Genomic DNA, 26,097 nt, shown 5'->3' with positions numbered 1-26,097 from the left:
CTGTATTAAAGTAAAGGCATTTTTAATCTCTAACATTGCTGTAACTCCTCATTTTCTTTTGCTGTTTTTGACTTGTTCTGTTACGCATTTTATCGCGCCAACTGCTGATTTTCCCTTTTGAAATCCAAATTGTTGTTTCGTTCACCTTCATTCAACATATTACGTAATCTGTTTTTATGCGCTGCCGATCATGCGCGTGATTTGGTTACTTCAGTCAGGTGCCGTTAACGTGCCAGCGAGTAATATGATCACTTCAGTCAGGTGCTGTTTAACAGAATGGCTCCTAGCTGAGTCCCATTATTTTAGATAGGCAGCGAATGGGCTAACAAATTTATCTCCTCCATCGATCTTTCAAGTTTTAATAATAGTAGCAGGTTGGCTACTTTTAGTTCATCTTGAAATTTTTGTCTGCTTAGCAAATTGTTACAGATATACAATGAAACTTCTTCTAGTTTATGTTTAATTACTATTTTTGTTAACTCCAGTGGCATCCTATCGAGACCCGGTGCCTTTTTGGGCTTTAAAGCTCCCCCTGCCTCTTAGTTCCTCCATTGTGAAATCTATTGGTGTCTCTTCTAGTGTGGTGTGTTTTAGTTCCACTTTGTTCTGATAAGGAAACAGATTTATTGCCACTTCCCCTCTTCTATTTTCCTCCAATCTATAGGGCATTTCCGTCTTTATTGTTTTTACGACTATTTTATAAGCGCCGTCACAGATGTCTTGTTCTAGTGCTTAGCATAAAGTTTTCCAGCATTCCTTTTTGTTCTTGTGTATTTTCTTCTTTAGAACTTTTTAGAATATTCTCTTTTTATTCATCTCTTTGCTTCTTGACTGACATATTGGTACCTTTTTCTTGTTTGTATGCATTTTTTAAGGTGTATATTTTTTGGTTCCACCAATATGGCAACGTACCTATATTGTCTTCCGTTCGTTTTACCAAATTCACTTTTCTTCATTGCTTGTTTTAGTGGATTTTACAACTTCCCTTTTATTTCTATATTTTCTTCCTGTAGCTATTTATCAAAATAAAGAACATAGTATTTTATAAATAATAGTTATTTTCCTAACTATGTAGTGCGGAAAGTGATACGTGATACTTTCACGCACGAGACTGCTGTTGACCCGAACGACGCGATAGCGGAGATTGGGCAAGCAGTCGAGTGCGGGGAAGACACTTTCCGCCTGAGTTAGGAACAATATTTTTTCTAGGGCAGTACGTTTGGAAAAAAGCCACAACAAATAGAGTTAGATCAATTTTTATTTAGAAGTGAAAATACACAAATTAATTCTTTGACAAGGTTGTCAAAACCAAACTTTCAAAATAATAGGTTACCACGACAACGATATTGGTTTCCATGACGACGATTCAAAACCATTGTTATTGTCTACTGATTTGACTTTTTCATATTATGTTAAAATAATTCTATTTCAACGAATTATCAGTAGTAATTGCACAAGAGCTCTAAAATTATTGAATTTTTCCCGAGAGGCACTTTAACAGCTTTAATTTCACGAGCCGAAGGCGAGTGAAATTATGTCAAAGTGTCACGAGGCCAAACATTCTATATTAATTTTAGAGATCGAGTGCAATTTGTTGCGATTATTTCATGAATAAAACTGTTCAAAACCAAAATTTTATTGTAATTTATTTATGTAAGTACAAATTAGTACAATTAAACAAACAATTGTTATAAATATTAATTTGACGGTTGAAAGTCATCACTTTTATAATTTTTAAAACATTAATTGTCATTAATGTCACTGAATGAGTTTTTTCGTAGCAACGAAGGGCATCTGACGTAATATACTTGACGACGGGAAATTATCAAAAATTATCGGGTATACGCTGTGAGCTCGTACGTAGAGGGGATATTTACAAATTCGCGAGCGCCAGTAGTGACAAGTCTGTGAACCTTCACCGGAAATTTGACATAAATGTCAATGTGATTAATTTAAAATTAAAATTAAAAACATTAATTATAAAAAATATTAGTTGGTCAAAGCTGTGGTATATATTTTTACCTTAAATATACTTACGTTTTAAATACTAAATTTAAGTTTTTTTAATGTTCCGTAATATATAATTATAAATTAATCTATTATTCTTAGCGCCATCTAGGCACACGATAATTGTGAAAGTATCCGAAGTAAGAAATTCATATTTTATCAATAGAACGTCAAAATGATTAGCAAAATCTTAAAAAAATCGATTACAATTTAATTAGTTTTTTGCGTTGTAAATATTAAGCGATAACAATTAAATAAAAAATTTAAAAATTACCGGTGAAAGTTGAATTAGTAGTCCGCTAGGAGCGACACCAGCGAAGCTCAGAGCGTATAATATCACAAGAAAGTGAGAATAAATTGAAAATAATGCGACAGTTTTTCGAAAATTTGTTGTCTGCCAATAGACACGAGAGCCCGCAAGGCTCGAGTGGCTATTGCCCAATGACAACCAAATTTGAGTAAAAATGAAGCATTATTTTCTTATTTATTCTTACTGTCGTGTGATATTCGTTAGATTATTTTTTAATACGTATATTATGGATATTTTCTTAAATGTGACAGTTGTCAAAACTAAGAAACTGGTTGCCATTAAACAGAAACAATCTACTTAAAAAATTCTATCGGGAATTTTCTACAGTAGATAATTCTCAGTATTCTAATCAGATTGTAGACAATTAAACACGTGATCAAATATCTTACTATATGATTGGAAGTTAAAATCACCAAAAAATAATCGATTTAATTTAGATTTCTCTAGCTTTCCATTGGTCAGAATCTCCTATGAATGAAATAATCGCATTAATTTCATTAAAACATGAACAATGTAAGATATATTGTAAATAAATTAATAAATAATATCTAACTATTAGTTTATTGCACGTATTATAATACGTTATACTGCCATATTACAAGGTATTCTTCTTTCCCGCACGCCGTTCGGAAAAGTGAAACTTACGGAAACGAAATAAAATCTTTCATATTTTGAGAAATATTTCTGAATTGGAAATGGAATCGTCAAAATAAACTTATTTTAACATGAAATTGTGGCTTATTCGCAATAAAAATAACAAATTAGATAGTAAATTGAGTAGAAATTTTTCTAATATACCTAATCCTATGGTCCATTCTTATATAACTTATAGGTAGGAACTGTTTCAGTTTTCATGTCCGGAATTCTACCACTTTCGTTTCTAGTATTGCTTTTACCAACATACCATAGTTTATATTCATAACTTAGTTCCATCGTCTGATTAAAGTTTTATTTATTTAAGGAATAACCAGAGATCTTCAGAACTCCAATCTGCTTCTTGGATCGGTGCTGAAAGCATATGGAGATATAGCTGCCGGAGGAATGGGAGAAACAGATAAACATTTGATGACGCTTTGCACCGATATATTAAATAAATTACCCAAAATATTTAACATTGAAGCTGCTTATATCAAATTCCCTGTAACTTACTCGGAATCTATGAATACAGTGCTTGTACAAGAAATGGAACGATTTAATAGGTTGTTAAAAGTTATTGTAGCTACCCTAGTCACCATGCAGAAGGCAATTCAAGGTAATAGATCCACTATTTTTAAACCTGTTATTTTAGTGGTAGTTTACAAAAGGTTTGGAAAGAGTTGATTCATTAAGGGACTGGTCAACAGATAGCGATAATAGCTAAGTTGTAACGCGCAACTGTAAAGTGATAAAGGAATAGTGTGTAGCTATACTCAACACTGACTGGTAATAGTCGATATGGAGATAAAGGTGAGGCGGAAAAGAAAGCAAGAGGGACACCAGAAAATAAAGTGGTGGAAGTTAAAATAACAGGATTTGATAAGGGTTTTTAAGACTAGAGCTTGAGAAAAAAAATACGGTCAATGAATGGTGGGAAGCCAACAGCAAAGTTGTAGTACGAATGGAAGAGGAAGTAAAGGATAAACATTTGGTAAAGGGAACAAAGAAGCTTGGTGGTGGAATGCTGAAGTGCAACAGAATGTTAGAAAATAGGCTAGGAAAAGGTACGATAAGTTTAAAACAGAGAAATACAAGGAGATATACATGGTACCAAAGAGGGAAGCAAAGGCAAGATCGTCTGCACAGCTGTTAGAAGAGTTGGAACACCCGAGGGGATGAAAAGGTTATATAGCATTGCTAAATCAAAGGATAAGATATCAAAGGACAGAATTCATGTAGGACAGATAGTCTAAAACAAAGGAAGATAAGGAGATATAGATGGTATCAAAGAGGGAAGTAAGGCGCGTTGTAGCTACTACTAAGGAAGGTTGTCTGCACAGCTCTAGGAAGAGGTGGTAACACCTGAGGGGCTGAAAAGGTTATATAGCATTTATAAAGCAAGGGACAAGTTATCAAAGGACTTGATTAATGTACGGCACATTAAGAGTGTGGATGGAAGAGTGTTAAAGACCGATGTTGAAATAAAGCAAAGGTGGTATGAGTGCTTTATAAAGTTAAATAGGATGAGAAATGGTAAGGCAATAAGACGTGAAATATTACCTGTGGCGGTTTGGAAGGCTCGCTCTAGGGAAGGAATAGTTGATATAGTGTAGCAAATGATGAGTAGGATGTATAAGGAAAAAGGATGCACAATATGATGGCATCATTGGTTGAAGATGAAGGGAACATTTTTTGGGACTAAAAGAACTATACAGGAATAAAGTTAATGTCCAACACAATGAAAATTTTGGAGATAACTGTGGAGTGTGGAGAGTGGTTAAGGAAAGAGACATCGATAAGAATACAGCTTGGGTTTATTCCAGAAAGGAGGACAACAGATATCTTGTTTGCTATGAGACAGTTGACAGAGAAATACGGCAAGAAGAAAAGAAAGTTAGTTACATTTGGTATTAATAGATCTTGAGAAGGCGACCCACACGGTTTCTAGATTAGAGCTATGGAGATTTATTAGAGAGAGATTGATTACTTAGAAGTACTTAAGGCTCGTGAAGGATATATGAGCGAGCGTACACCAAATAAGGTCCTGTGACGGAGTGACCGAAAATTTTACTGTACCAGTTGGTTTGCATCAACGCTCTTCACCCTGTCACTATCTGTTTATAGTATGATACAGTTGATCCAAAAAACGGCACAACCCAGACATCTAAAGTGAAAGTTATTCTACAGATATCCAACACCGAATTGTTCTATATGGTCCACATATTGTTCAGTAAAAAGTCACACCATTTTGAGCATCGGGTTTGGGGGGTGGGTGTTGAGAAGTCGGTAAATTAGGAGTTTTTTAGGTTTTTCGTCAATATTTCTAAAACTATACGGTTTAGCGTAAACAGTGTTTTATACAAAAATATTCTACATTTAATTTTAAACAAAAAAGATCCTATGTATAATCCTCCTAAAATAAACGGTTCCAAAATTACGGAGGTAGTATATTATAATTGCTTCAAAAAAGTCCTAACCCCATTATTCCAAATTAAAGTTTTACTTTAACACCAAATTGTTCTATATGGTCCACATATTGTCCAGTAAAAAGTTACACAATTTTGAGCATCGGGTTTGTGGTGGAGGGGAGGGGAAAAGTCGGTAAATTAGTAGTTTTTTAGATTTTTCGTCAATATTTCTAAACCTAAGAGGTTTAGCGTGAAAAATATTATATTACAAAAATGTTCTACATTTTTGAAACGAAAAAGATCCTAAGCGTAATTGTTCTAAAATCAACGGTTCCGGAGTTACAGAGAGTGTAATTTCTCTGGGCTAATTAGCAAAATCCAAGGAATAGTCTATTACTTTATGAGGCGGAGAAGCATGACTTTTCTTGACGCGCCCGATATTATGCGCCGAACGAAGTGAGGCGCGTAATAGAGGGCAAGTCAAGAAAAGTCGCTTCTTTGCCGAATAAAGTATACTATTTTTTCTTCAAACGTAGCAATTTTCAACCATAAATAGTATAATTCATACGCTATTTTTACTCGAAATTAACTGTGACAACTATCAAAGTCGTCTAGATGTTAGAAATTAAAATAATTAAGTCGTCGGTGGGATAAACCCTCATGATTCGCCAACATCGGGAATGATTGCTGAAAGTTGTGCTCGACCATCAGTATCATCAACAATTACCAATGCGTATCAAGAGTCGGGAACATTTTGCACGGTTTCAATTTTGAAAATGCCTCATTAACTAATTGTACTTTTAATATTACTATAAATAAAAATGATGTTTAATTGTTGTTAATGACATTTGTATTGTTGCTTTGTGACATGTTTCATATTGTTGCCATGACAACATCTTTCCCTCCGCCGTAAAGAAATGGGAAAAAAAACTGCTGCCGGCGGAGACATCAAACTTTGACAGGATCAAGTTAGATAAGTAATGTCATCATTATTTGACGTTTGAAGAAAATAGTTATTTACCAGCAATTTTTTGCTGGAATCGAATCTTATGATTGTATATTGTTATATTTCTATTTGATATGAAAATTAAAATTTGATAATTATAAACAAAATTCAATTTAATATAAAATATTTTAAATTTTCTCAACCACGGGCATATAAATTTAGAACAACCTGTATACAACAAATTGTTATATTTAATTTTAAGAAGTGATTAGAAAAAGCTTACGGAACACGGGACAATGCGCTTAGAATAAACAAAGTGAATAGCGCGTACCATTATCGTTGTTCGCGGAAGGTTCGATCATTAGCCTATGCTAAATAAGACTCAGTTGAAGTAGATAATAGATCATTAAATTTTGTAAATAGTAGAAAGTAATTTTAGAATGGGAATTAACTATTTTTCTTTTGAAATCCATTAAGCATATTTAGAAAGATTAAAAATTGGTTTTGAGGAAGACTGCGAATGAGAGTTGGTGGTGGAAGTTTGATTTGTGAATCTGAAAGGGATATTTAGAAAGTAGGGGAATGAATGACAAAGAGAGATCAGAATGTTTTGAGCTGTCGAGAAGTGAAGTCGAGTAGTACACGGTAGTGTACGGAGAGTGAGAAAGCCGGTGTAGTTCCGTGAGTGTGGAGTATCTATCGTGGAACGAGAGGTAGGCCAGGTTGAGAGTAAAAGAACCTCCTTGAGCCAAGAGTGTTCCGGTAGCTGATTGCAGTTTCGAAAAAGGTAGAATACAGCATCACGACAGAAGCAGGTACGAGAGCTATACGAGCTAGTTTTCAAAGGAGAACATTACTGAAAGCCAGGACGAGGTTTTGGTCGCAGCCAAGGATAGCAGGAAACGGGTCTTGTGTGAAGACATTCTCAGTTCACCAGAAAAAGGTCAGTCTCATTTGTTTGGACATGAATGTATGGGTTTTTCGTATTAAATACCACATTATAAATTGAAGAACATAATAAATAATATCAGAAAAGCTTCATCAAACTTAAATAGAATAGTTGCTAATAAATCCTAATAGTTAAATGTTAATAAAAACTTTCAATTGGAAACCAAAAGGAAATAATAAGATTCCCATTTGTAAATGTTATGTTTAAGAAAAATAAGATCTAGCAAATATTAAGCAGTGATTGCCATTTAAATAAAATAAACAATATTTTGATTATAATTGTAACCCATATATGTGTATTATTTTACTCTTTTCTTCCCTATCCCGATTAGGAACCATTGAGAAATACTTAGAAGCCACGAGAGTAAGTAATTAATTTTATAATTCGCCCTGAGATTGAAAACATATTGATATGTGATCTGGTAAATTAATTAGATTATTATTAATACATTGATTGAATTAAATGACATATAAGAATATTATCTCATATCAATAATCAAGATCACATCAATATATTAATAATATAGGTATGCAAAGTCCGCAGATAGTGTGCTACTTTTTTTTATAAACAAAATGGCGGCCGAAAATCTTGTTTTTTTTTTTAATTTTTGCTCTATAACTCCGAAGATTTTAACTTTACACCAAAAGTACTCAAATAAAAATTCACCATAATTAAATTCTGCATAGAGACGTGTTTTTCCCGATTTACTGTCCCGATTACTTTCCCGATTTACGAAAATTGCCCCCGAAAAATGCGGGGTTTTCCAACAAAATCTTTAATTTTTAACAAAAATTTTAGATAAGTAATTGTTTATCGATAACTAAATAACTTGGCAGTATAAAAGCTCTTTTCATATAGATTAAAATTCTAGCAGAGCCGATGGAAATTGAATAAACAGTTTAGCAACAATTGAATTGTGAATTAAAAATTTACGGTCGCTATAGTAACCACAATAATTATAATACATAAAAATAACTATTATTTTTCTATAAAAAGATACTTTACCTATCTAATGTATGTTACAGAATTGAAATTAGAATATTTAAGCGGCCTCAGGAATATTTTAAACTTATAACAGTTTTTTGGCTTATAAACAAATATAATATCTCGGGAACTATTAAACTGTATTCAATCCTGCAAACGGTATTGGAAAAAAAGCGGAAGGAAGCCTCTTTTAAAAGAAAAAAACGTTTAATGTTTATGAGTGGTTCCTGAGCTACAACCGGTCAAAGTTAACCGGCATTTACGGCAAAGATATAAACAATAGGATCATAATTTTTAAACCTTCACCTTTTATGTTTGTCCTCTTTCTCGACACCAATTTTCATATCTTTATATTAGTCATAATATATATTATTATAATAAAAACTATCGATATTACGAGTGAAAATTGCCAAAAATAGCAAAATTCCAATCAAAAATTAGGTTGGAGTTAATGTAATCTCAAAGTTCAAAATCGGTACACATTAAAAAAATGCATTTTCTCGGCTTCCCATGGAGCAATTTTCTTCATTCTTTTTTTTTGTTCCCAAGTAACTCGAGTAGAGTCATCTAACTACCATATTATTAAATGCAAAACTTACTTTTGTTTTGTTATTATAAATTAATTTATTTATTATAACAAAAATGTTTAATTTGTTTAAATAAAGGTTGTTTAAATAATTATACAGCTTTCAAATGAGAATATTTGTGTTTTTAAAGTTAAAAGGTACACTTGTAGTAAGTTTATCTAAAAAAAAGTTTACAACTGGAAAAACTATGTAGTTTTATTTTCTACAAAAAATTATTTTATAAAAAAATAATCTATTATAACAAAACAAAAGCAAGTTTGACATCTAATAATGCGTTAGTGGAATGGCTACTCGAGTTACTGGGGAATATAAAAAGAATGAAGAAAATTGCTCCATGGAAAGCCGAGAAAATGCATTTTTTAACGTATAGCGATTTTGAACTTTAAGAAAACATTTTCTCCAACCTAATTTTTTTATTGGAATTTTGCTATTTTTGTCAATTTTCACTCCTAATATCGATAGTTCTTATTATAATAATATATGTTATGAGTATTTTAAAGATATGAAAATTGGTGTGAAGAAAGACGACAAAACTATAAAGGTGATGGTTCGAAAATTATGATCCTATTTTTTATATTTTTGCTGTAAATGCCGGTCAATTTTGACCGTTTGTATCTCAGGAACCACTGAACAAAATTAAACGTTTTTTCTTTTAAAGGAAACGTTCTGCCGCTTTTTTTCCAATACTGTTTTAATGATTTAATTCAATTTAATATTTTCCGAGATAATATATTTGTTTATAAGCCAAAAAATTGTTTATAATTTTAAAATGTTCCTGAGACCGCTTGAATAGTCCAATTTTAATTCTGTAAAGTCATTAGATAGGTACAGCGTCTTTTTTACAAAAATCATAGTTATTCTTATGTATCATAATTATTGTGGTTATTATAGCGAACGTAAATTTTTAGTTCACAATTCAATTGTTGTTAAACTGTTTATTCAATTTCCATCGGCTGCTAGAAATATAATTTATACGAAAAGATCTTTATTTTACCAAGTTATTTAATTATTGATAAACAAAAACTTATCTAAAATTTTAGTTGAAAATTAAAGATTTTGTTGGAAAAACCGGCATTTTTCGGGGAAAATTTTCGTCGAAGTAAATCGGGAAAAACACGTCTTTATGCAGAATTTAATTACGGTGAATTTTTATTTGAGTGTTTTTGGTGTAAGTCTTTGTAGTTATAGAGCAAAAATTGGAAAAAAACACGAATTTCGGCCGCCATTTTGTTTATAAAAAAGTAGCACACCATCTGTGGACTTTGCATACACTGCAGGTGCAGGTTGTCCATATTTTTTGCACTGTTTGGACAAATTATAACATTATTACGGAAGAAACTATTTTTTTTAATAGGGTTTTGTTTTCTAAATATAATAATTTGCTATTTCATTGGCCGGTGGTATGTTACTGATAAGCCCTTGAAGAAACATCAACCTCATCAAGTGTCTTTTACAGGCCTAGGCCATATAAATATCTGGTACGGAGAAACCGAATCTGAACTTGTTATGGACAATATCGCATGAATATCTTTCCAATAGTACAATTTTCGTTTCAAATTTAATGTAGAACATTTTTGTATAGAATATTGTTCACGCTAAACCGCTTAGGTTTAGAAATATTGCGGAAAAACGTAAAAAACTACTAATTTGCCGACTTTTCCCCTCCATCACCCCCCAAACCCGACACTCAAAATGGTGTAACTTTTTATAGTCGAGGAATTGAAGGATTGAAGCGTCGATTTGTTTTTAAGACGGATTTTAACGCGGATTGGTGCGTTGGATTCGTGAGAATGTCAGGAAATTTTGTGAACTAATGTAGGTAATGAATAAGAAATTTCAAATTGCATTTGTGCATAAGAAAAATGCATTTCAAAAATGCATTTCGGTAAATAGTATGAAAAATTTGATTCAATTTTCTTACTCGGGGTGTTTTTAGGGTCGCTGAAAACGAATATTAGGTCGGCGAGAGTGTGCAAACTACCTGGTGCCTGCAGCGGGTGTAATAAATGTCTTCCTCTGGAGTATTATGGTAATTTATCATATAATTAGTTTAAACTCGTTACTCGGGGTTTATTAGGGTAATATGTTTCCTTCGATGTAACTATAGTGATCGAAAAGGGTGGTATTTTTATTATTAATAAACATAAATTTTTATTATTATAATATGTTTATGGTTAAAAAAGTTCATTATACAAAATTTATCGTAATTTATCTTTAAAATTCATTTTCTTCACCATTATCATATTCTTCATTATTGCCTTCCACTCTCGAGTCCAATGCAATATTTGTGCAATCAGTGCCTGCACAATTTTTGCAGGCTAAATTACAAACTAATCCATGCTTCCTGCACCCGCATGAGTTGCCGCAGTAGTTTGCGCACTCTCGCCGACCTCATATTCATTTTCAGCGACCCCAAAAATCCCCCGAGTAATGAGTTTAAGCCAATTATATGATAAATTACCACAATACTCCAGAGGAAGACGTTTATTACACCCGCTGCAGGCACCAGGTAGTTTTCACACTCTCGCCGACCTCATATTCGTTTTCAGCGACCCCAAAATCCCCCGAGTAAGTAAATTGAGTCAATTTTTTCCACTACTTACCGAAATGCATTTTTGAAATGCATTTTTCTTATGCACAAACGCAATTTGAGACTTCTGATTCATTACATTAGTTCACAAAATTTCCTGCCATTCTCACGAATCCAACGCACCAAACTGCATTAAAATCAACAGTAAGGCTTGTGCTTCGATGCCTCAACTATTACTGAACAATATGTGAACGATATAGAACAATTTGGTGTTGAAGGAAAACTTTTACTTTGTATGTCTGCGTTAGGCATTTTTTTGGACCAATTATACTATATTACCTCCGTAACTTTGGAACCTTTCATTTTAAAAGGATTATGCATAAGGCCTTTTTTATTTCAAATTTAATGTAGAAAATTTTTGTATAGAAGATTATTCATGCTAAACCGCATAGTTTTAGAAATATTGACGAAAAACGTAAAAAACTACGAATTCCCCCCAAAACCCGACGCTCAAAATGGTGTGGCTTTTTTCTGAACATTATGTGGACCATATAGAACAATTTGGTATTGAAGGATAACTCTTTCACTTTGGATGTCTGGGTTTGGGTCTAGTTATACCATACTATTAATCTTGTTATGGATGTATTGACAGAGAAGGTAAGGGAGGAGGCTCCTTGGTCAATGCAAAACCATTGAACGTTGATATGTTGATGATATCGTGTTACTTGAGGAGAGCAAAGAAAAATGTTGAAGGAGAAGTTGAAGGGTTGGAGAAGGCATATTGGCAATCACAATCTTGCTCGCTGCGGCTTGAAACATTTCCTTAGAGGTTTCCTTAAACCATAATCTCAAATTTCATGATATCCTTCTTCTGCCGGGTCCACGCTTACCTTTGACTTTACGGACTGCAGCCAGAAGTAACGGTGCTAATTTCTCATAACGTGTCCCAGATACTGCAATTTTATGCCTTTGATGGTAAACCCAAACGTACGGTTCCTTCCTTATTCTTTCTAAAACTTTCTTGTTCGTGATCCTTGCTTTCGATGATATTCTCGGCATTATAGACAGCTTACAGACACCGCAATAGCGGTGTCTGTAAGCGTCCCTGCCTCCGCTCCGTACAATAATACAGAGAAAAAATAACGTCTCAATGTCTCATTTTTGTATCTAGGAATATGTTGTGGCTTTTAAAGATCGCGCTCATTTTGTTAAAGACGTTCTTGCCTTTCCTATTTGGCATTTTATTTCCTGTGCATTGCTCCACTGCTCATTTATAATAGTCACTAGGTAACAATACTGTTTTTGCGCATTCTATCTGCGTTCCATTAATATACAGGGTGTAACAAAAATGCAGGTTATAAATTAAACCACATATTCTGGGACCAAAAATATTTCGATTGAACCTAACTTACCTTAGTAGAAATGTGCACATAAAAAAAGTTGCAGCCCTTTGAAGTTACAAAATGAAAATCAATTTTTTCCAATACATCGAAAACTATTAGAGATTTTTTATTGAAAATTAACGTATGCTATTCTTATGGTAGGGACATTTCAAAAAAATAATAATAGTGAAATTTGTACATCCCATAAAAACTTTATGGGGGTTTTGTTTCTTTAAACCCCCCAAACTTTTGTTTACGTTCCAATTAAATGATTACTGCGGTAACGTTATTTAAACACAATGTTTTTAGAAAAATTTTTCCTCTTAGTATTTTTTCGATAAAGCAGTTTTTATCGAGATGCGGCTTTTTTTTTAATATGTTACATAATAATTTTATGGGGGTTTTGTTCCCTTAAACGCCCCAAATGTTTGTGTATGTTCCAATTAACTTATTATTGTGGTACCATTAGTTAAACAAAAGGTTTTTAAGACTTTTTTGCCTCTTAGTACTTTTTGGATAAACAACTTTTTATCGAGGTATTAATATGTTTTAAATGTATATTCACAATAAATTTTCATATTATTACCAGGTCTCCATAATCTTACAAACCATGTAAAAATTAGTGATGGATTTTACAAATGTTCAAAATATCTCGATAAAAACTGACTTATCGAAAAATTACAAAGAGACAAAAAAGTTTTAAAAACGTTTTATTCAAGTAATGGTTAATCCATAAAATTTTAATGGGGTGCACAAAGGGTACCCCCCGTTAAGATAGGCAAAATGCCCTCACTCCCAGAATTCAACTTTTTTAATTTTTTTACGTTCTATGCAATTAAAAAATGAGATAACGCGGATTTTTAGCTCGCCATCCCCCTTACCCCTCCCCCCACAGCCAAAAACGTAAATTTTTAGATTTAATTTTTTTTAGTTGGGTTACAATTGATATAAAAATTTCAAAAAATACACACGTATAGCTGAGACTTTTACAAAACATGTCTATTTTTTATGGACCCATAGGTAGAGTGTACATAACCTCAAATTTTTTTTTAACTTTTTTAAAGCTTATAACTTTTTTTTGGAGGGGGCTGCAGGTCCAATTTTTTTTGCATTTTGTGTAATTTATCAAAAGCTATCTCTGTGATTTTTTTCAGATTTTTCCGTCAGGTGCGCCATCTTGAAAAATCAGAAAAACTGTTTTTTTAGGGGGTTTTTGGGGATTTTCTCCATTTTATAGACTGCAACATAGGTCAACTCAAGGTTTTGTTAATAGATTATGTATAATTTAAAATAACTGAGTATATTATGGTATTCAAAAATTGGGCGAAACACTTTTAAACCCCCCAAAAACCATGTTTTTTTTTAAGTTTTGTAAGGGTTTTTGCGGGTCTAATTATATTTTTTGAGGTGGATAGAGCCTGAATATTTATTTTTTATTTTTTTACGTTCTATATGATTTTAAAAAATTGGGACTCACTGCAATTTTAGCCCACTTCCCCCATTCCCCTCCCCCACCTCCTTTTCACCTCCTTTTTTAAGTCGGTTTGCAAATAAGTTATAAATGTTGTTCTGAAGCTATTTCTTTGTGGAATTTTTGTAATTAGCTATTCTAAATGGGAAATAAGCCACAATTTAACTAAAAAATGATTTTATTTTTCATCTGTAATCCGAAAGAGAGAATTAGATAATCTGTTGACGCACTGAAAAAAGGGTTTGGGACGATCTATATAAATAAGTCAGATTAAATTAAATTATTAGAAGATTTTTTTACCAAGCAACAACATTTTTGTTTAATTTATTAATATTTTGTATTTTGACAACGACGTCCGTGAGGACGTCGAAACGTTAATAAAATCATTTTTTTAGTTAAATTGTGGCTTATTTCCCATTTAGAATAGTTAATAATTTATTAAATTATAAATTACAAAAAATTCACACGCACATTGAGGCTTTTACAGAACATCTATTTTTATGGAACCAAAGGTCGAGTGTACAACATATTATAACCTAATTTTTTTGTTTTTTAATAGGTACGTATAACTTTTTTTAGTGATGGCTGCATGTCTAATTTTTTTGTGTTTTGTGTATTTTATCAAAAAGTATATTTCTGACTTTTTTCAGATTTTTCCGTAAGGTGCGCCATCTTTAAAAATCCGCAAAACTGGTTTTTTCGGTGGTTTTTAGGGATTTTCTCCATTTTATAGACTTTAAAATAGATTAACTCAAGGTTTTTTATAAGTTATGTAGGTATACAGTGGAACCCCGTTAACTCGGATTAATCGGGACCGCGGCCGATCCGGGTTATCGAAAATTCGGGTTAGCCGGAGAAAATGGTAAAAATTGTTAAAATATGGTATGCTTACAGATAAACTCAGTTATAATTGGTACACAGACACTTGTAAACCACGTTCGCGTTCCACACATACAAAGCGTCGTCGAGAGTCTCATTTTTAGCTTTCTTAGCTTTGCACCGATTGTCCAAACTGTCTTTTGTTATCATTTTGAAACAAAAACAACATTTTAAGTTTTATTGCCATTACGTAGACAAAAAATCACGCAAACACAAAATCTGAATACATTTACGAACGATTACAGAACGGAACGAACAATGCGACTTTACTACACACAATACCGTCTCGCAACGAGAACGAACTTATGTTATTTAATAAGAGTGAAGACTAAGACCATTGTTTGAAAAATAATTTTTTAATAGTCTTTTCTAAACAATGCTAAGACAGTTTCAAGTAAATAAAGGATACTACAGATGCCTGTTGGTTTCGATAATACGACAATGAGCGCTGTCTGCCATGCCATGAGTCATTTTTACTAAGGTATATTATGTATCAAATTACACAAATACGCATTATCTCTCATTGTATAATGTGTTTGACATTGAAAATTGAAACGAATGGACTACATAGGAATTCGCTAAAGCGACAAATTTTTACGAAGAAAGTTTATTATGATAAATAAAATTAGCCTGAAAAATATAAGATATTATAGTATTCGAACAATATGTTTATAAGGAAAGATAAAAGAAAATATTTTAAGATGTTGAAAAGAAATTGGTAAATCCGGCATAAAGGACACATTTTTATTGTTGTAATGTTTGTCTGATAAAAATCGGTCCGGGTTAGCCGGACTTCCGGGTTATCGGGGGCCGACTTATCGGGGTTCCACTGTAATTTGAAATAACTGAGTTTTCGGGGATATTCAAAAATTGTGCAAAACACCTCTAAAACCCCCCAAAAACTATGTTTTTAAAGGTTTTTGAGCGGTTACTCATACAGGCCTGGATACTGTGTTTCAAAAACAAGTTTATTAATAGCAAACTGAAAATTTGTTCCTAGCTTAACAGTGTCTAGTCGGACAAAATATGATGTACCGGAACACTGAAACAGGGGAAGTTTTAATTGTTGAACAGGTTACAAGTTTCGAACGTCAGATTACGAAAACGTCCCATGTATTTTGTCGGACAGAACATCCAATTGATTTGTTAGCCTTTCATTAAACTCTCATGCAAAAATCAAACCACTATTTACCACCAATATAATTCCTGTCATTTGACATGCGGACTTATTAAAATGCCCAACATATTTGTCGGACAAACATTTTTTCCTATATTATATAAAGTTTGCTATTGAATAAACTTAAAAACAACCTCCCTACCACATCACTGGCTTGTACTATCTACATAACCTATATTTCTGCCTATACTGTCATTTTGCTTCACATTTACTGCCACGTAAAACACCATGAAAAGAATAAAGAAATTATTACCAAAGAATATATAACTCCATATACTCGTAGAGTATTCGGAGAGTATATTCGTTGGTATTACACTTTACAGTTCTAAAGTCTTCATCGCTGTCTTCGTCTATTACAGGTACCTATAGGTATAACATCTGTATTGTCAAAGAGTTTTGTAAGATATTCTGCTGGCTTGATGATTTTTGTAAAATATCTTCCATGCGATAAATATTATATTATGGCAGCTACATGCGTACAACAGCCTATGGTTATGTTGCCGTTTGCGCAACTTGCATCTACAACAGTATCTATCGTTTAATGTTTTGTTTTCCAAACCATCTAAGTTTGGCTCATAATAATGCAAATAGTCCACGCTGTATGCTTGTCCCGTTAGGTAAATTATTCCGATTCATTTTTGTGCACAAACTTACTCAAAAACAGGTCCTTATAACAAATCTACAAGGTGCCAGGCAGTACCGCGGTCGCAAAATTGCTTAAACAATTTTTTAAACGAATTCAAAAAATGAATTTTTTTACATCGGACAAATTTATTTTAGATTCTTTGGATCAACCTGAGCAAAAAAGGTCTCTTGTGATTTTTCTATAAAATTGACTGTTGTCGAGTTACATTTAATTTAAAATTTGAAAAACGCGAAAATGGCCATGTTCAAGGCTTAATACCTCGATTATTATTATGAAAGTCATAAAGTGACCAACTCAAAATTTAAAGCCCTCCCCCCTGCAATAGCCTGAATAAATTTTTGACCCTGCTTTATTATTAACTATTATTTTAATTAATAATGAGCGCTAAACACGTATTTAAGCGGCCGTCCGCGAGAGAGATGTACAATTTATTGGACGTTATAAAAAAATATCGATTGGAAGTCAAAAATACGTTTTAAAAAAATAAAAAAGGAATTTTGAGGTTATATGTATTGTACACCCGACCAAAGGGTCTATAAAAAATAGATAGGTTTTGTAGAAGCCTCATAATTTTTTAAAATTAATTGCAACTTAACTAAACAAAAAAAAAACTGAAAAAATGACGTTTTTGTGGGGGCAATGGGAGGGGGTGGTGGGGCGGGGTGGTGGTGCTAAAATACTCAGTTATTTCAAATTATATATAATCTATTAACAAAACCTTGAGTTGACCCATGTTGCAGTCTATAAAATGGAGAAAATCCCCAAAAACCCCCTAAAAAACAGTTTTCCTGATTTTTCAAGATGGCGCACCTGACGGAAAAATCTGAAAAAAATCACAGAGATAGATTTTGATAAATTACACAAAATGCAAAAAAATTGGACCTGCAGCCCCCTCCAAAAAAAGTTATAAGCTTTAAAAAAGTTAAAAAAAATTTTGAGGTTATGTACACTCGACCTATGGGTCCATAAAAAATGGACATGTTTTGTAAAAGCCTCAGCTACATGTGTGAATTTTTTGAAATTTTTATATCAATTGCAACTCAACTAAAAAAAATTAAATCTAATAATCTACGTTTTTGGCTGTGGGGGGAGGGGTAATGGGGGTGGCGAGCTAAAAATCCGCGTTATCTCATTTTTTAGTTTCATAGAACGTAAAAAAATTTAAAAAATTGAATTCTGGGAGTGAGGGCATTTTGCATATCTTAACGGGGGGTACCCTTTCACTTTTATTTTTTTAAGATGTTCGTGCCATAAGAATGCCACATGTCCATTTTAAATAAAAAAATCTCTAATAGTTTTCAACATATTGGAAAAAAATCGATTTTTATTTTGTAAATTCAAGGGGCTATAACTTTTTTTATGTGCGTATTTGTACTAAGGTAAACTAGGTTCAATCGAACTATTTTTAGTCCCAGAATATGTAATTTCATTTATGACCTCTATTTTTATTACACCCTGTATAGATGAGCCCGGTTTATATTCTCCTTGCTGATAATTATTACTTGTTTCGTTTTTTTTGTGTGTTAATATTTAGTCCGTACTGTTGACTATACTCGTTAATTCTGTCTATTAGCCTCTGAAGTCCCTGTAAACTATCTGCTATTACCATGGTGTCGCCTGTAAATTTAATATTGTTTACTCCTTCTCCATTTAGAAGGATGCCTTCGGCTACTCCATATAGAGCCTCGTTAAAATTCGCTCTCAGTACATATTAAATATCAACGGCGATAGGATACATTCTTGTCTAACTCCACGTAGTATTTTTATGTGATCTGTTTCTTCTCCGTTAATTTTCATATATGCGGTCTGAGTCCAGTAGAGTTCTGAAATTTTTCTGAGGTCTTTGTCATCCAAGTCTGCTTCTTTTAAAATGTTAGTCATCTTTTGGTGTTGAACTCTCTCAAATGCCTTTTCGTAGTCAATCGAGGAGTTAAAGGACTTAAATTTCCCACAGGGTACAGGCTGGTTGGTATAACTAGAAGCAAATGAGTGGGAGACTCTCTCGAAAAATCGGGAAATGGCTAAAACGCAAGATATACAAGAGTGTGTTTAGACCTGCGTTGTTTTACGCCGGTTAAGTGTAGCCTATAAAAAAAATTCAGGAACAGAAGATGAAAATGTAGCTGAAATGAAAATATTACGGTGAATGATTAGTAAGACTAGAAGGGATATGATTAGGACTAGGAACGATATGATCAGGAAAAGAACCGGGGTGACTACAGTTTCAGAAAAGATCCGAGAACAAAGACTGTAGTGGTTTGGTCACGTTAGACGTAGAAATGAAAACTATGCGGAAAGAAGGATAGATCTGTTAGATGTTGATAGACGGAGAAGTACGCCGATGTTGACAGACGGGCGATTGTGGCCGGCCACTCTGTGGATCCACAAAAGTAGTTTACCGTGGGTTCTTATGCGAGCCACTGTGGCCGGCTACACTCGCTCGTCTGGGGAGTGACGGCCACTCTACATAAGAACCCACGGTAAATCATCGTCAGCCACTGTGTGAATCCACAGCGTAGCTGTGTGATCTGCAGAGTGGTCGGTTTGGTTTGGCTCTTAGGATATTCGAGGAGAAGATGGAAGGACTGTGTGGCAGAGAATTAATATAGAAAGGTTTACTTAAAGTAGATACGATGGACAGAAATAAGTGGCGAAGATAAGTAAGGACCGCTCACAACTAAAAAAGAAAATGTAATAAAGAAAAAGAAATAAGTTTCACGGAATCATTTAAACCAATCCAGGAAGAAGGCATTCCTGAAAGGTTTACTTTGCTTCTAGCTTTATATCTGTCAGCAATAAACAGCGTCTTGAATTAAATTAACCTACTCTAACGTGCCTGCTGATTACCTATCTAGATTAAAATCATGTAATAATGCTGTGGTGACAAATATTAGAAAGTGTAGAAAATATATATATGTTAATATTAAATACGTTTATCCATTACAGGACTCGTGGCTATGTCACCTGCAACAGAAACATTTGCATCTTCACTGTTAATGGCAAAGATACCCGTAAAGTGGGTTGGTGTTTCTTATCCTAGTTTAAAGAATCTTCCAAACTATGTAAACGACTTTATAGCCAGGATGAGTTTTCTGTACAAGTGGTTCGAGACAGGTAATAATATATTTTTTCTACAACCGTGTTAAAAATGCAATTTTTATCACTCCATAGGAGCGTTAAAAATGCTACTTTAAAGCACTAGTGCTTTAAAAATTTTAAGGCACTGCAGTTAAAAGTGAATTATCAAATTGTGAAACGACAAAATATTGCTGAAAATATCGAATACCTTGTATTACTGTGGATGATACATTTTCGTGGAGACGCCGCAAACTTGCGCGTGACTTTTTTTGATAGCGTTAACTGACTTTTGGTCCACCCGGTATATAATAAATTTACTTATCCTCAAAGACTAATTTCGGCTTGCATCGATTTACATAAAAATTTGGGACTAGGATCATCTCATCCTGTACTTCATATTCTATGTCATGCTTAAGGGCGTTGTTTATTTTTGAGGGGAGGGGAACTACCCCTTATTGTCAAAAATTATATAAAAACATTGTAAACTTGAATATGGGTAAAATTTGGTTTTTGATTGGTTAAATAATAATTGTTTTATGCTTTAGGATATAATATCGCAATATTTCAACCCTTAAAAACCATCCTTAATAACATTGCAATTTTTATAAGTAGATAATTTACTTACTTACTTACTTACTTACTTACTTAAGCCGTCCTCTTTTACCTTACGGTGTCGAGGTAAAAAGATAATTTAATATTAAAAATTTATACAGAAAAAAAAAGTAGAATTAAATAATTACAAAAACATTTACGTTTTTACCTTTTTTAGTAATCTTCCAGTATACCAACCGGTTCTGTGGTATTGTATTCATTGAAAATGCTCCATAAGCAGATTATTCGAATTTTTCGAAAAAAAAAAATCGTTTTATAAACATAGCTTCTTAATTTTTCGCGATAAAAAGTATTTTAAAAAATTATTTTGTAGGATTTTTGAAGAGCTATAATATTATTTAAATTAAATTCCGTAAGATCCCTTAGTTTTTATTTAGGGTGGCTTTAAAGGCTCGAATAAGGGGGTGTTTGCTCGTAAATAGTTGTTGTAAACAGCTATATCTCGCTAACTGTTCACTGCAATGAAAATCTATGTAAAAGTAAATTTTAGATATTAAAAAATCTACAATTTAGTAGTCTATCATTTTTTTGGTATCTCCAAAAAATGTGAAAAATAAGAAATTGCAAAAAATCAATTTTTCTTTAATCTGCAATTTTTCTAAAATTAGGCCTCAAATAAATCAAACTTCTTGAATGTACTAATAATACAAATATAGGTAATTACAGAAAGGTGAAGACCAATTTTTAATTAGGAGGGTAGTTAGGGGGTTGTTTTCACTGATTTTTTCGTAGAGAAAAGCAGGTACCGACCTTTTTTTAATGATAATTCTCTCAATTTTTATGCTAGAAACTTTTTATTATTTTTTTTTGAAAGGTCTAATCCTATACTTGTTATACTTTACTAACCTAAAATGGTAAAAATTAATAAAATACCGTATATTTCAGATAAACTCCGGTATAATTAAAATAACATGAAATATATATGCACAGTACACATCTTAATTACGTAATTACGTATCAATTACGCCTTTATCAATTCTACCTAATGCTTCTAGTTTCTTTTCCATTGTCACTACAACATTTTTACGTTTTGTCGCTATTACGTAGACAAAAAACACGCAAACACAAAATCTAAATAGAGTTACGAACGATTACACAACGGAAGCGAACAATACGACTGTACAACGCACAATACGGTCTCAATCGCAACGATGTTATGGTATTTATTTATTTATTTATTTATTTATTTATTTATTTATTTATTTATTGATTTATTTATTTATTTATTTATTTATTTATTTATTTATTTATTTATTTATTTATTTATTTATTTATTTATTTATTTATTTATTTATTTATTTATTTATTTATTTATTTATTTATTTATTTATTTATTTATTTATTTATTTATTTATTTATTTATTTATTTATTTATTTATTTATTTATTTATTTATTATCCTAACAGACCTGTAAAGTCTAATTACAGGGATAAAATACAATAATTTTTCTAAAATAAATATGCAATAATATAAAAAATAAAAATAACAAAAAAAACACAATAAACTGTAGGTCTAACATATCAGATAATACAAACCATTCTTATATACCAGGGGTGGCCAAGCTCCTTGACAGTCCGAGCCATTTTTTAAAATTTGAAATTTTTCGCGAGCCGCAATTAAACAATAATTATCTAAAAAGTGTATAAAAGGTATTAAATTTTTCTATTAACGCTTGGAGTTCACGAATTTTAACGTGTAATAAAATGGTTCACATCGCTGTTTCAAATATGCAGTCTTGCTCTGATCTACCACATGGCCTGCCCATCTTATTTTAGCTTTTGTATGTCTGACGATGTTTTCAGTATCACTCAGATCATTCTCCTGTCAATTCATTCCTTTGAGGACCAAATATCGTTCCGAGGACTTTGCTTTCAAATACCAGCAGCTATTATTATTTCCCAGTAGCTTATTTATTTAATTTGTGACAACATAGCCGATCTTCAACAACTTGTCACTATAATCGGAGAACACAGTAAGAGAATGGGATTAGAGATTAATACCAAAAAGACCAAATTCATGATCATTTCCAGAAACATGGATCCACCTTAAAACTTCACCATAAAACTGAATACCAAGTCCATTAAAAAAGTGAGCAAATTGAAATACCTGGGAACGTGGCTTCTTGAAGACTGATCATCGGACAGGGAAGTAAAAGGTATCATCAGGAAGGTACTGACCTGTTCAGAGTTCGATCTTCAACTGAGACTAAGGTTTACTAAGTGCTACGTATGGTCGGTGCTGCTATCTGGCGTAGAGGGCTGAACACTCAACACGAGGGATATAAACAGATTAGAAGCTTTCGAAATGTGGCTTTATCGCCATACCCTAAAGATACCATGGACAGCGAAAGTCACAAATGTAGATGTCCTTAAAAGAATCAACCAAGAACGCCAACTTTTCCAAACCATAAAAAAAGGACAACTGTGTATCAAGGTCACACTATGCGAAATGAAAAATACCAGTTAATCCAACTTATAATCGAGGGTAAAATTTAAGGCAAGAGCGGAATGGGACGCAAGAAAATGTCCTGACTCCGAAACATAAGGCAATGGACAGGAATTAACGACAATGAGTATCTGATACATTTTGCAAGAAATAGAGAGTTTTGCATCTAAAGAAGATTTATTTCCCACTGATGTAGAATCCAAGTTTCACTTCCATATTTAACAATTGGCGAATAATTGGCTGTATAGTCTTAATTTAGATTGTTTTGTTAGCAACTTAGATCTTAGTATTGATGATAGGGAGTATAATGATCTATTCCACGCAGCTATCCTTGCTAAGACCTCTTTTTGTAATATGATTGTCATCTGTGATTACCGTTCCTAGATATTTAAACTCTTTTACTACTTCGAAGTTGTGGTCGTTAATAGTTATGTTCTGCCTACCTCTTCATCTTAGATTTTTGGTTACTAGCATGTATTTCGTGTTCTCTTCATTTATTCGAAGGCACAGACTACAGACTACCTGTTTCTTCCTCGAGTTGTGAAAACACCTCACTCACGTCTCTTGTAGAATGATCGACTGCACCTATATCATCAGCAAAGGCTAACAATAATTTTGATTCTCGATTCGCAAATCCTCCTGTCAGCTCAGATGATATTTTACTTATTAGATATTCTAAGGCCAAACTGAATAGGAACAGTAATAAGGGGTCTCCTTGGCTAAGTCCTCACGTTACGCTTAGCTTTTTATACTTGTTGCCACATTTTGAAACAAGAATTAAAAGTAATTCAGGGACATTTATTGAGAGCCACAAATAATCCCTCAAAGAGCCACATGTGGCTCGCGAGCCACAGTTTGGCCACCCCTGTTATATACTATCCATAAGACTACACTTACTAATCCTATGCCGATAAATTAATAATTTGTCGTAACACTATTCCCCGCAATACATTTTGTGAGACTGCCCAATCTAAATCAGTTAGAGTATTAATGTTATTAGCTAGTCGAAACATGGTCACCAGAGGAGCGCTGGTGGTAGTAGATAATAGTGGAATATTAAACATTACCATATTGCGAGTTAATCTTAATGGTACATTGAACCTGATCAAAGCTAGAATTTCAGGTGGATTAATTTTATTGTTAATTATTTTATGTAAAAATATCAAAGCTGTAAGTTTCCGTCTGTCTTCTAATGATAATATTTTAAACTCATTTCTAAGGCGAGTGGTTCTAACTTCAGTATAATCTGGACGTATGTGATATTTTTTAAAATAAATATACCTTAAAAATTTATTTTGAATTTTTTCCAGTGTATATAATCCAGTTTGATACTCACCAAACCAAATATGAGCTCCAAATTCTAATTTTGCCCTTACTAAAGTATAGTATAAAATTTTAAGAGTTGCTATATTTCTAAAATTAAAGGTTTGTCTAATTATAAACCCTAGTAATCGGTTTGCATTTGATATTCAAATATAATAGGATCTTTTAAACGTGTTACGGTAAATATACAGCATTTTTTCACATTAAAGTATAACTTGTTGCAATAGCTCCATTCAAGTAAATTATTTAGATCTTTTTGTAATAATACAGAGTCTCTAACAGTTTGTATGCGTTTGTAGAGTTTTAAATCGTCAGCAAATAGAAGACATTCTGAATGTTTCAATACTGATGGTAAGTCAAAAAGTACAAATAAAAGAGGTCCCAGATTAGAACTTTGTGGCACTCCCGAATTAGCTTTAAATTTACCTGACGTGTTCCCATTGTGTTTAACTGTAAAAATCCCCAACTCTATCTACATCTACTTTGTACTGTCACAGATACTTGCAGGATACGAGCCTCTGTAATTTGATCGAGTTTTAAACCGGTAGTGCAAACAATACCGTTGTAGGCGACTGAAGTGTATTGTGTGACTAACGGACGAGTAGTAGTTGTAATTGTTAAGAGCGATTTAAACTAAGGTAAGTACTGTTAGGTTATTTGCACATTATTTTTTTTTTATTTCAGCTAAACATGTACTATTTTGAGCGTAATATGTCGTAGCGGTTGTTCAAATAAACAATGTTTTAAGAATTTTTTAACACAACCTAAAAGTAGTGCAAAGCAGGCTAAACGGGGTAGAGTAGGGTAGGGTAAAATGGGGTACCCCATTTTGCCCTTCCTTAAATTAGGTACTTTGTTTCAGATGGTGTTTAAATACAAACGTCACCCAGAGGCAGAGTTGGTCTACACAGGCTATGGAAGGGGTGGTCAGAGCTGTAATCAACGGCGAAATGGGACATTACCGTGCATCGGTTCAGTTTAATGTCCCACAAACCACACTCGAACTTTATGTGAAAAAACGAAAAAACGATCCAGATGTGCCTATTTCAAAAACTATGGGAAATTACAAGCCAGTTTTTACACAGACGCAGGAACAGAAAATCGCTGGTTATCTAAAAAACATGGAAGAACGATTATTTGAGTTTACGATGGAAAAATGCAGAGGTCTCGCCTTTCAGTTAGCTGAATTAAATGGTGTTGATCATCCATTCAACAAAAGAACTCGAATGGCTGGAAAAGCTTGGATGCAAAGCTTCTTAAAGAGACATGCGGAGCTGTCGATAAGAAAACCTGAGGCTACGTCTGGAATGAGAGCTAGAGGATTCAATAAAGTTGCTGTTTCACAGTTTTTTACACTACTGGTAGAAGTAGCTGAAAAGTATAATTTTTCAGCCGAAAAAATATATAACGTCGACGAAACCGGAATTACAGTGAATCCAAAGGGAAGTTCCAAAGTTATAGCTACGAAGGGTAAACGGCAGGTGGGGAACTTAACATCCGGAGAACGCGGAGAGTTAGTAACTGCGGAGATATGTTTTTCAGCAGCAGGTGCTTACATGCCTCCTATGTTGATTTTTCCTCGCAAAAGAATGCAGCAAGGGTTCATGGATGAACTGGTGCCTGGTGGTTGGGTGGAGTTGAATCAAAAAGGGTGGATAGGCATGGAACTCTTTTTTAAATGGTTTAATAAATTCGTAAAATTTTCTAAAGCATCAGAAGAAGCACCG

General features: G+C 33.1%; 1 protein-coding gene across 1 annotated transcript in view; it reads left to right on the top strand.

The window, feature by feature from the left end:
* Nucleotides 1-26,097, top strand: part of LOC126885102 (dynein axonemal heavy chain 12) — a 660,248-nt gene that overhangs the window by 594,602 nt on the left and 39,549 nt on the right. Inside the window, exons 35-36 of the mRNA XM_050651529.1 lie at nt 3,279-3,569; nt 19,859-20,026. Of these exons, the coding sequence (XP_050507486.1) occupies nt 3,279-3,569; nt 19,859-20,026 (459 nt within the window). The remainder of the gene's footprint in view (nt 1-3,278; nt 3,570-19,858; nt 20,027-26,097) is intronic.

This window comes from Diabrotica virgifera, chromosome 5 (assembly GCF_917563875.1).
Source record: "Diabrotica virgifera virgifera chromosome 5, PGI_DIABVI_V3a".
Taxonomy (NCBI): domain Eukaryota; kingdom Metazoa; phylum Arthropoda; class Insecta; order Coleoptera; family Chrysomelidae; genus Diabrotica; species Diabrotica virgifera.
This window is presented reverse-complemented; position numbering and strand designations above follow the sequence as displayed.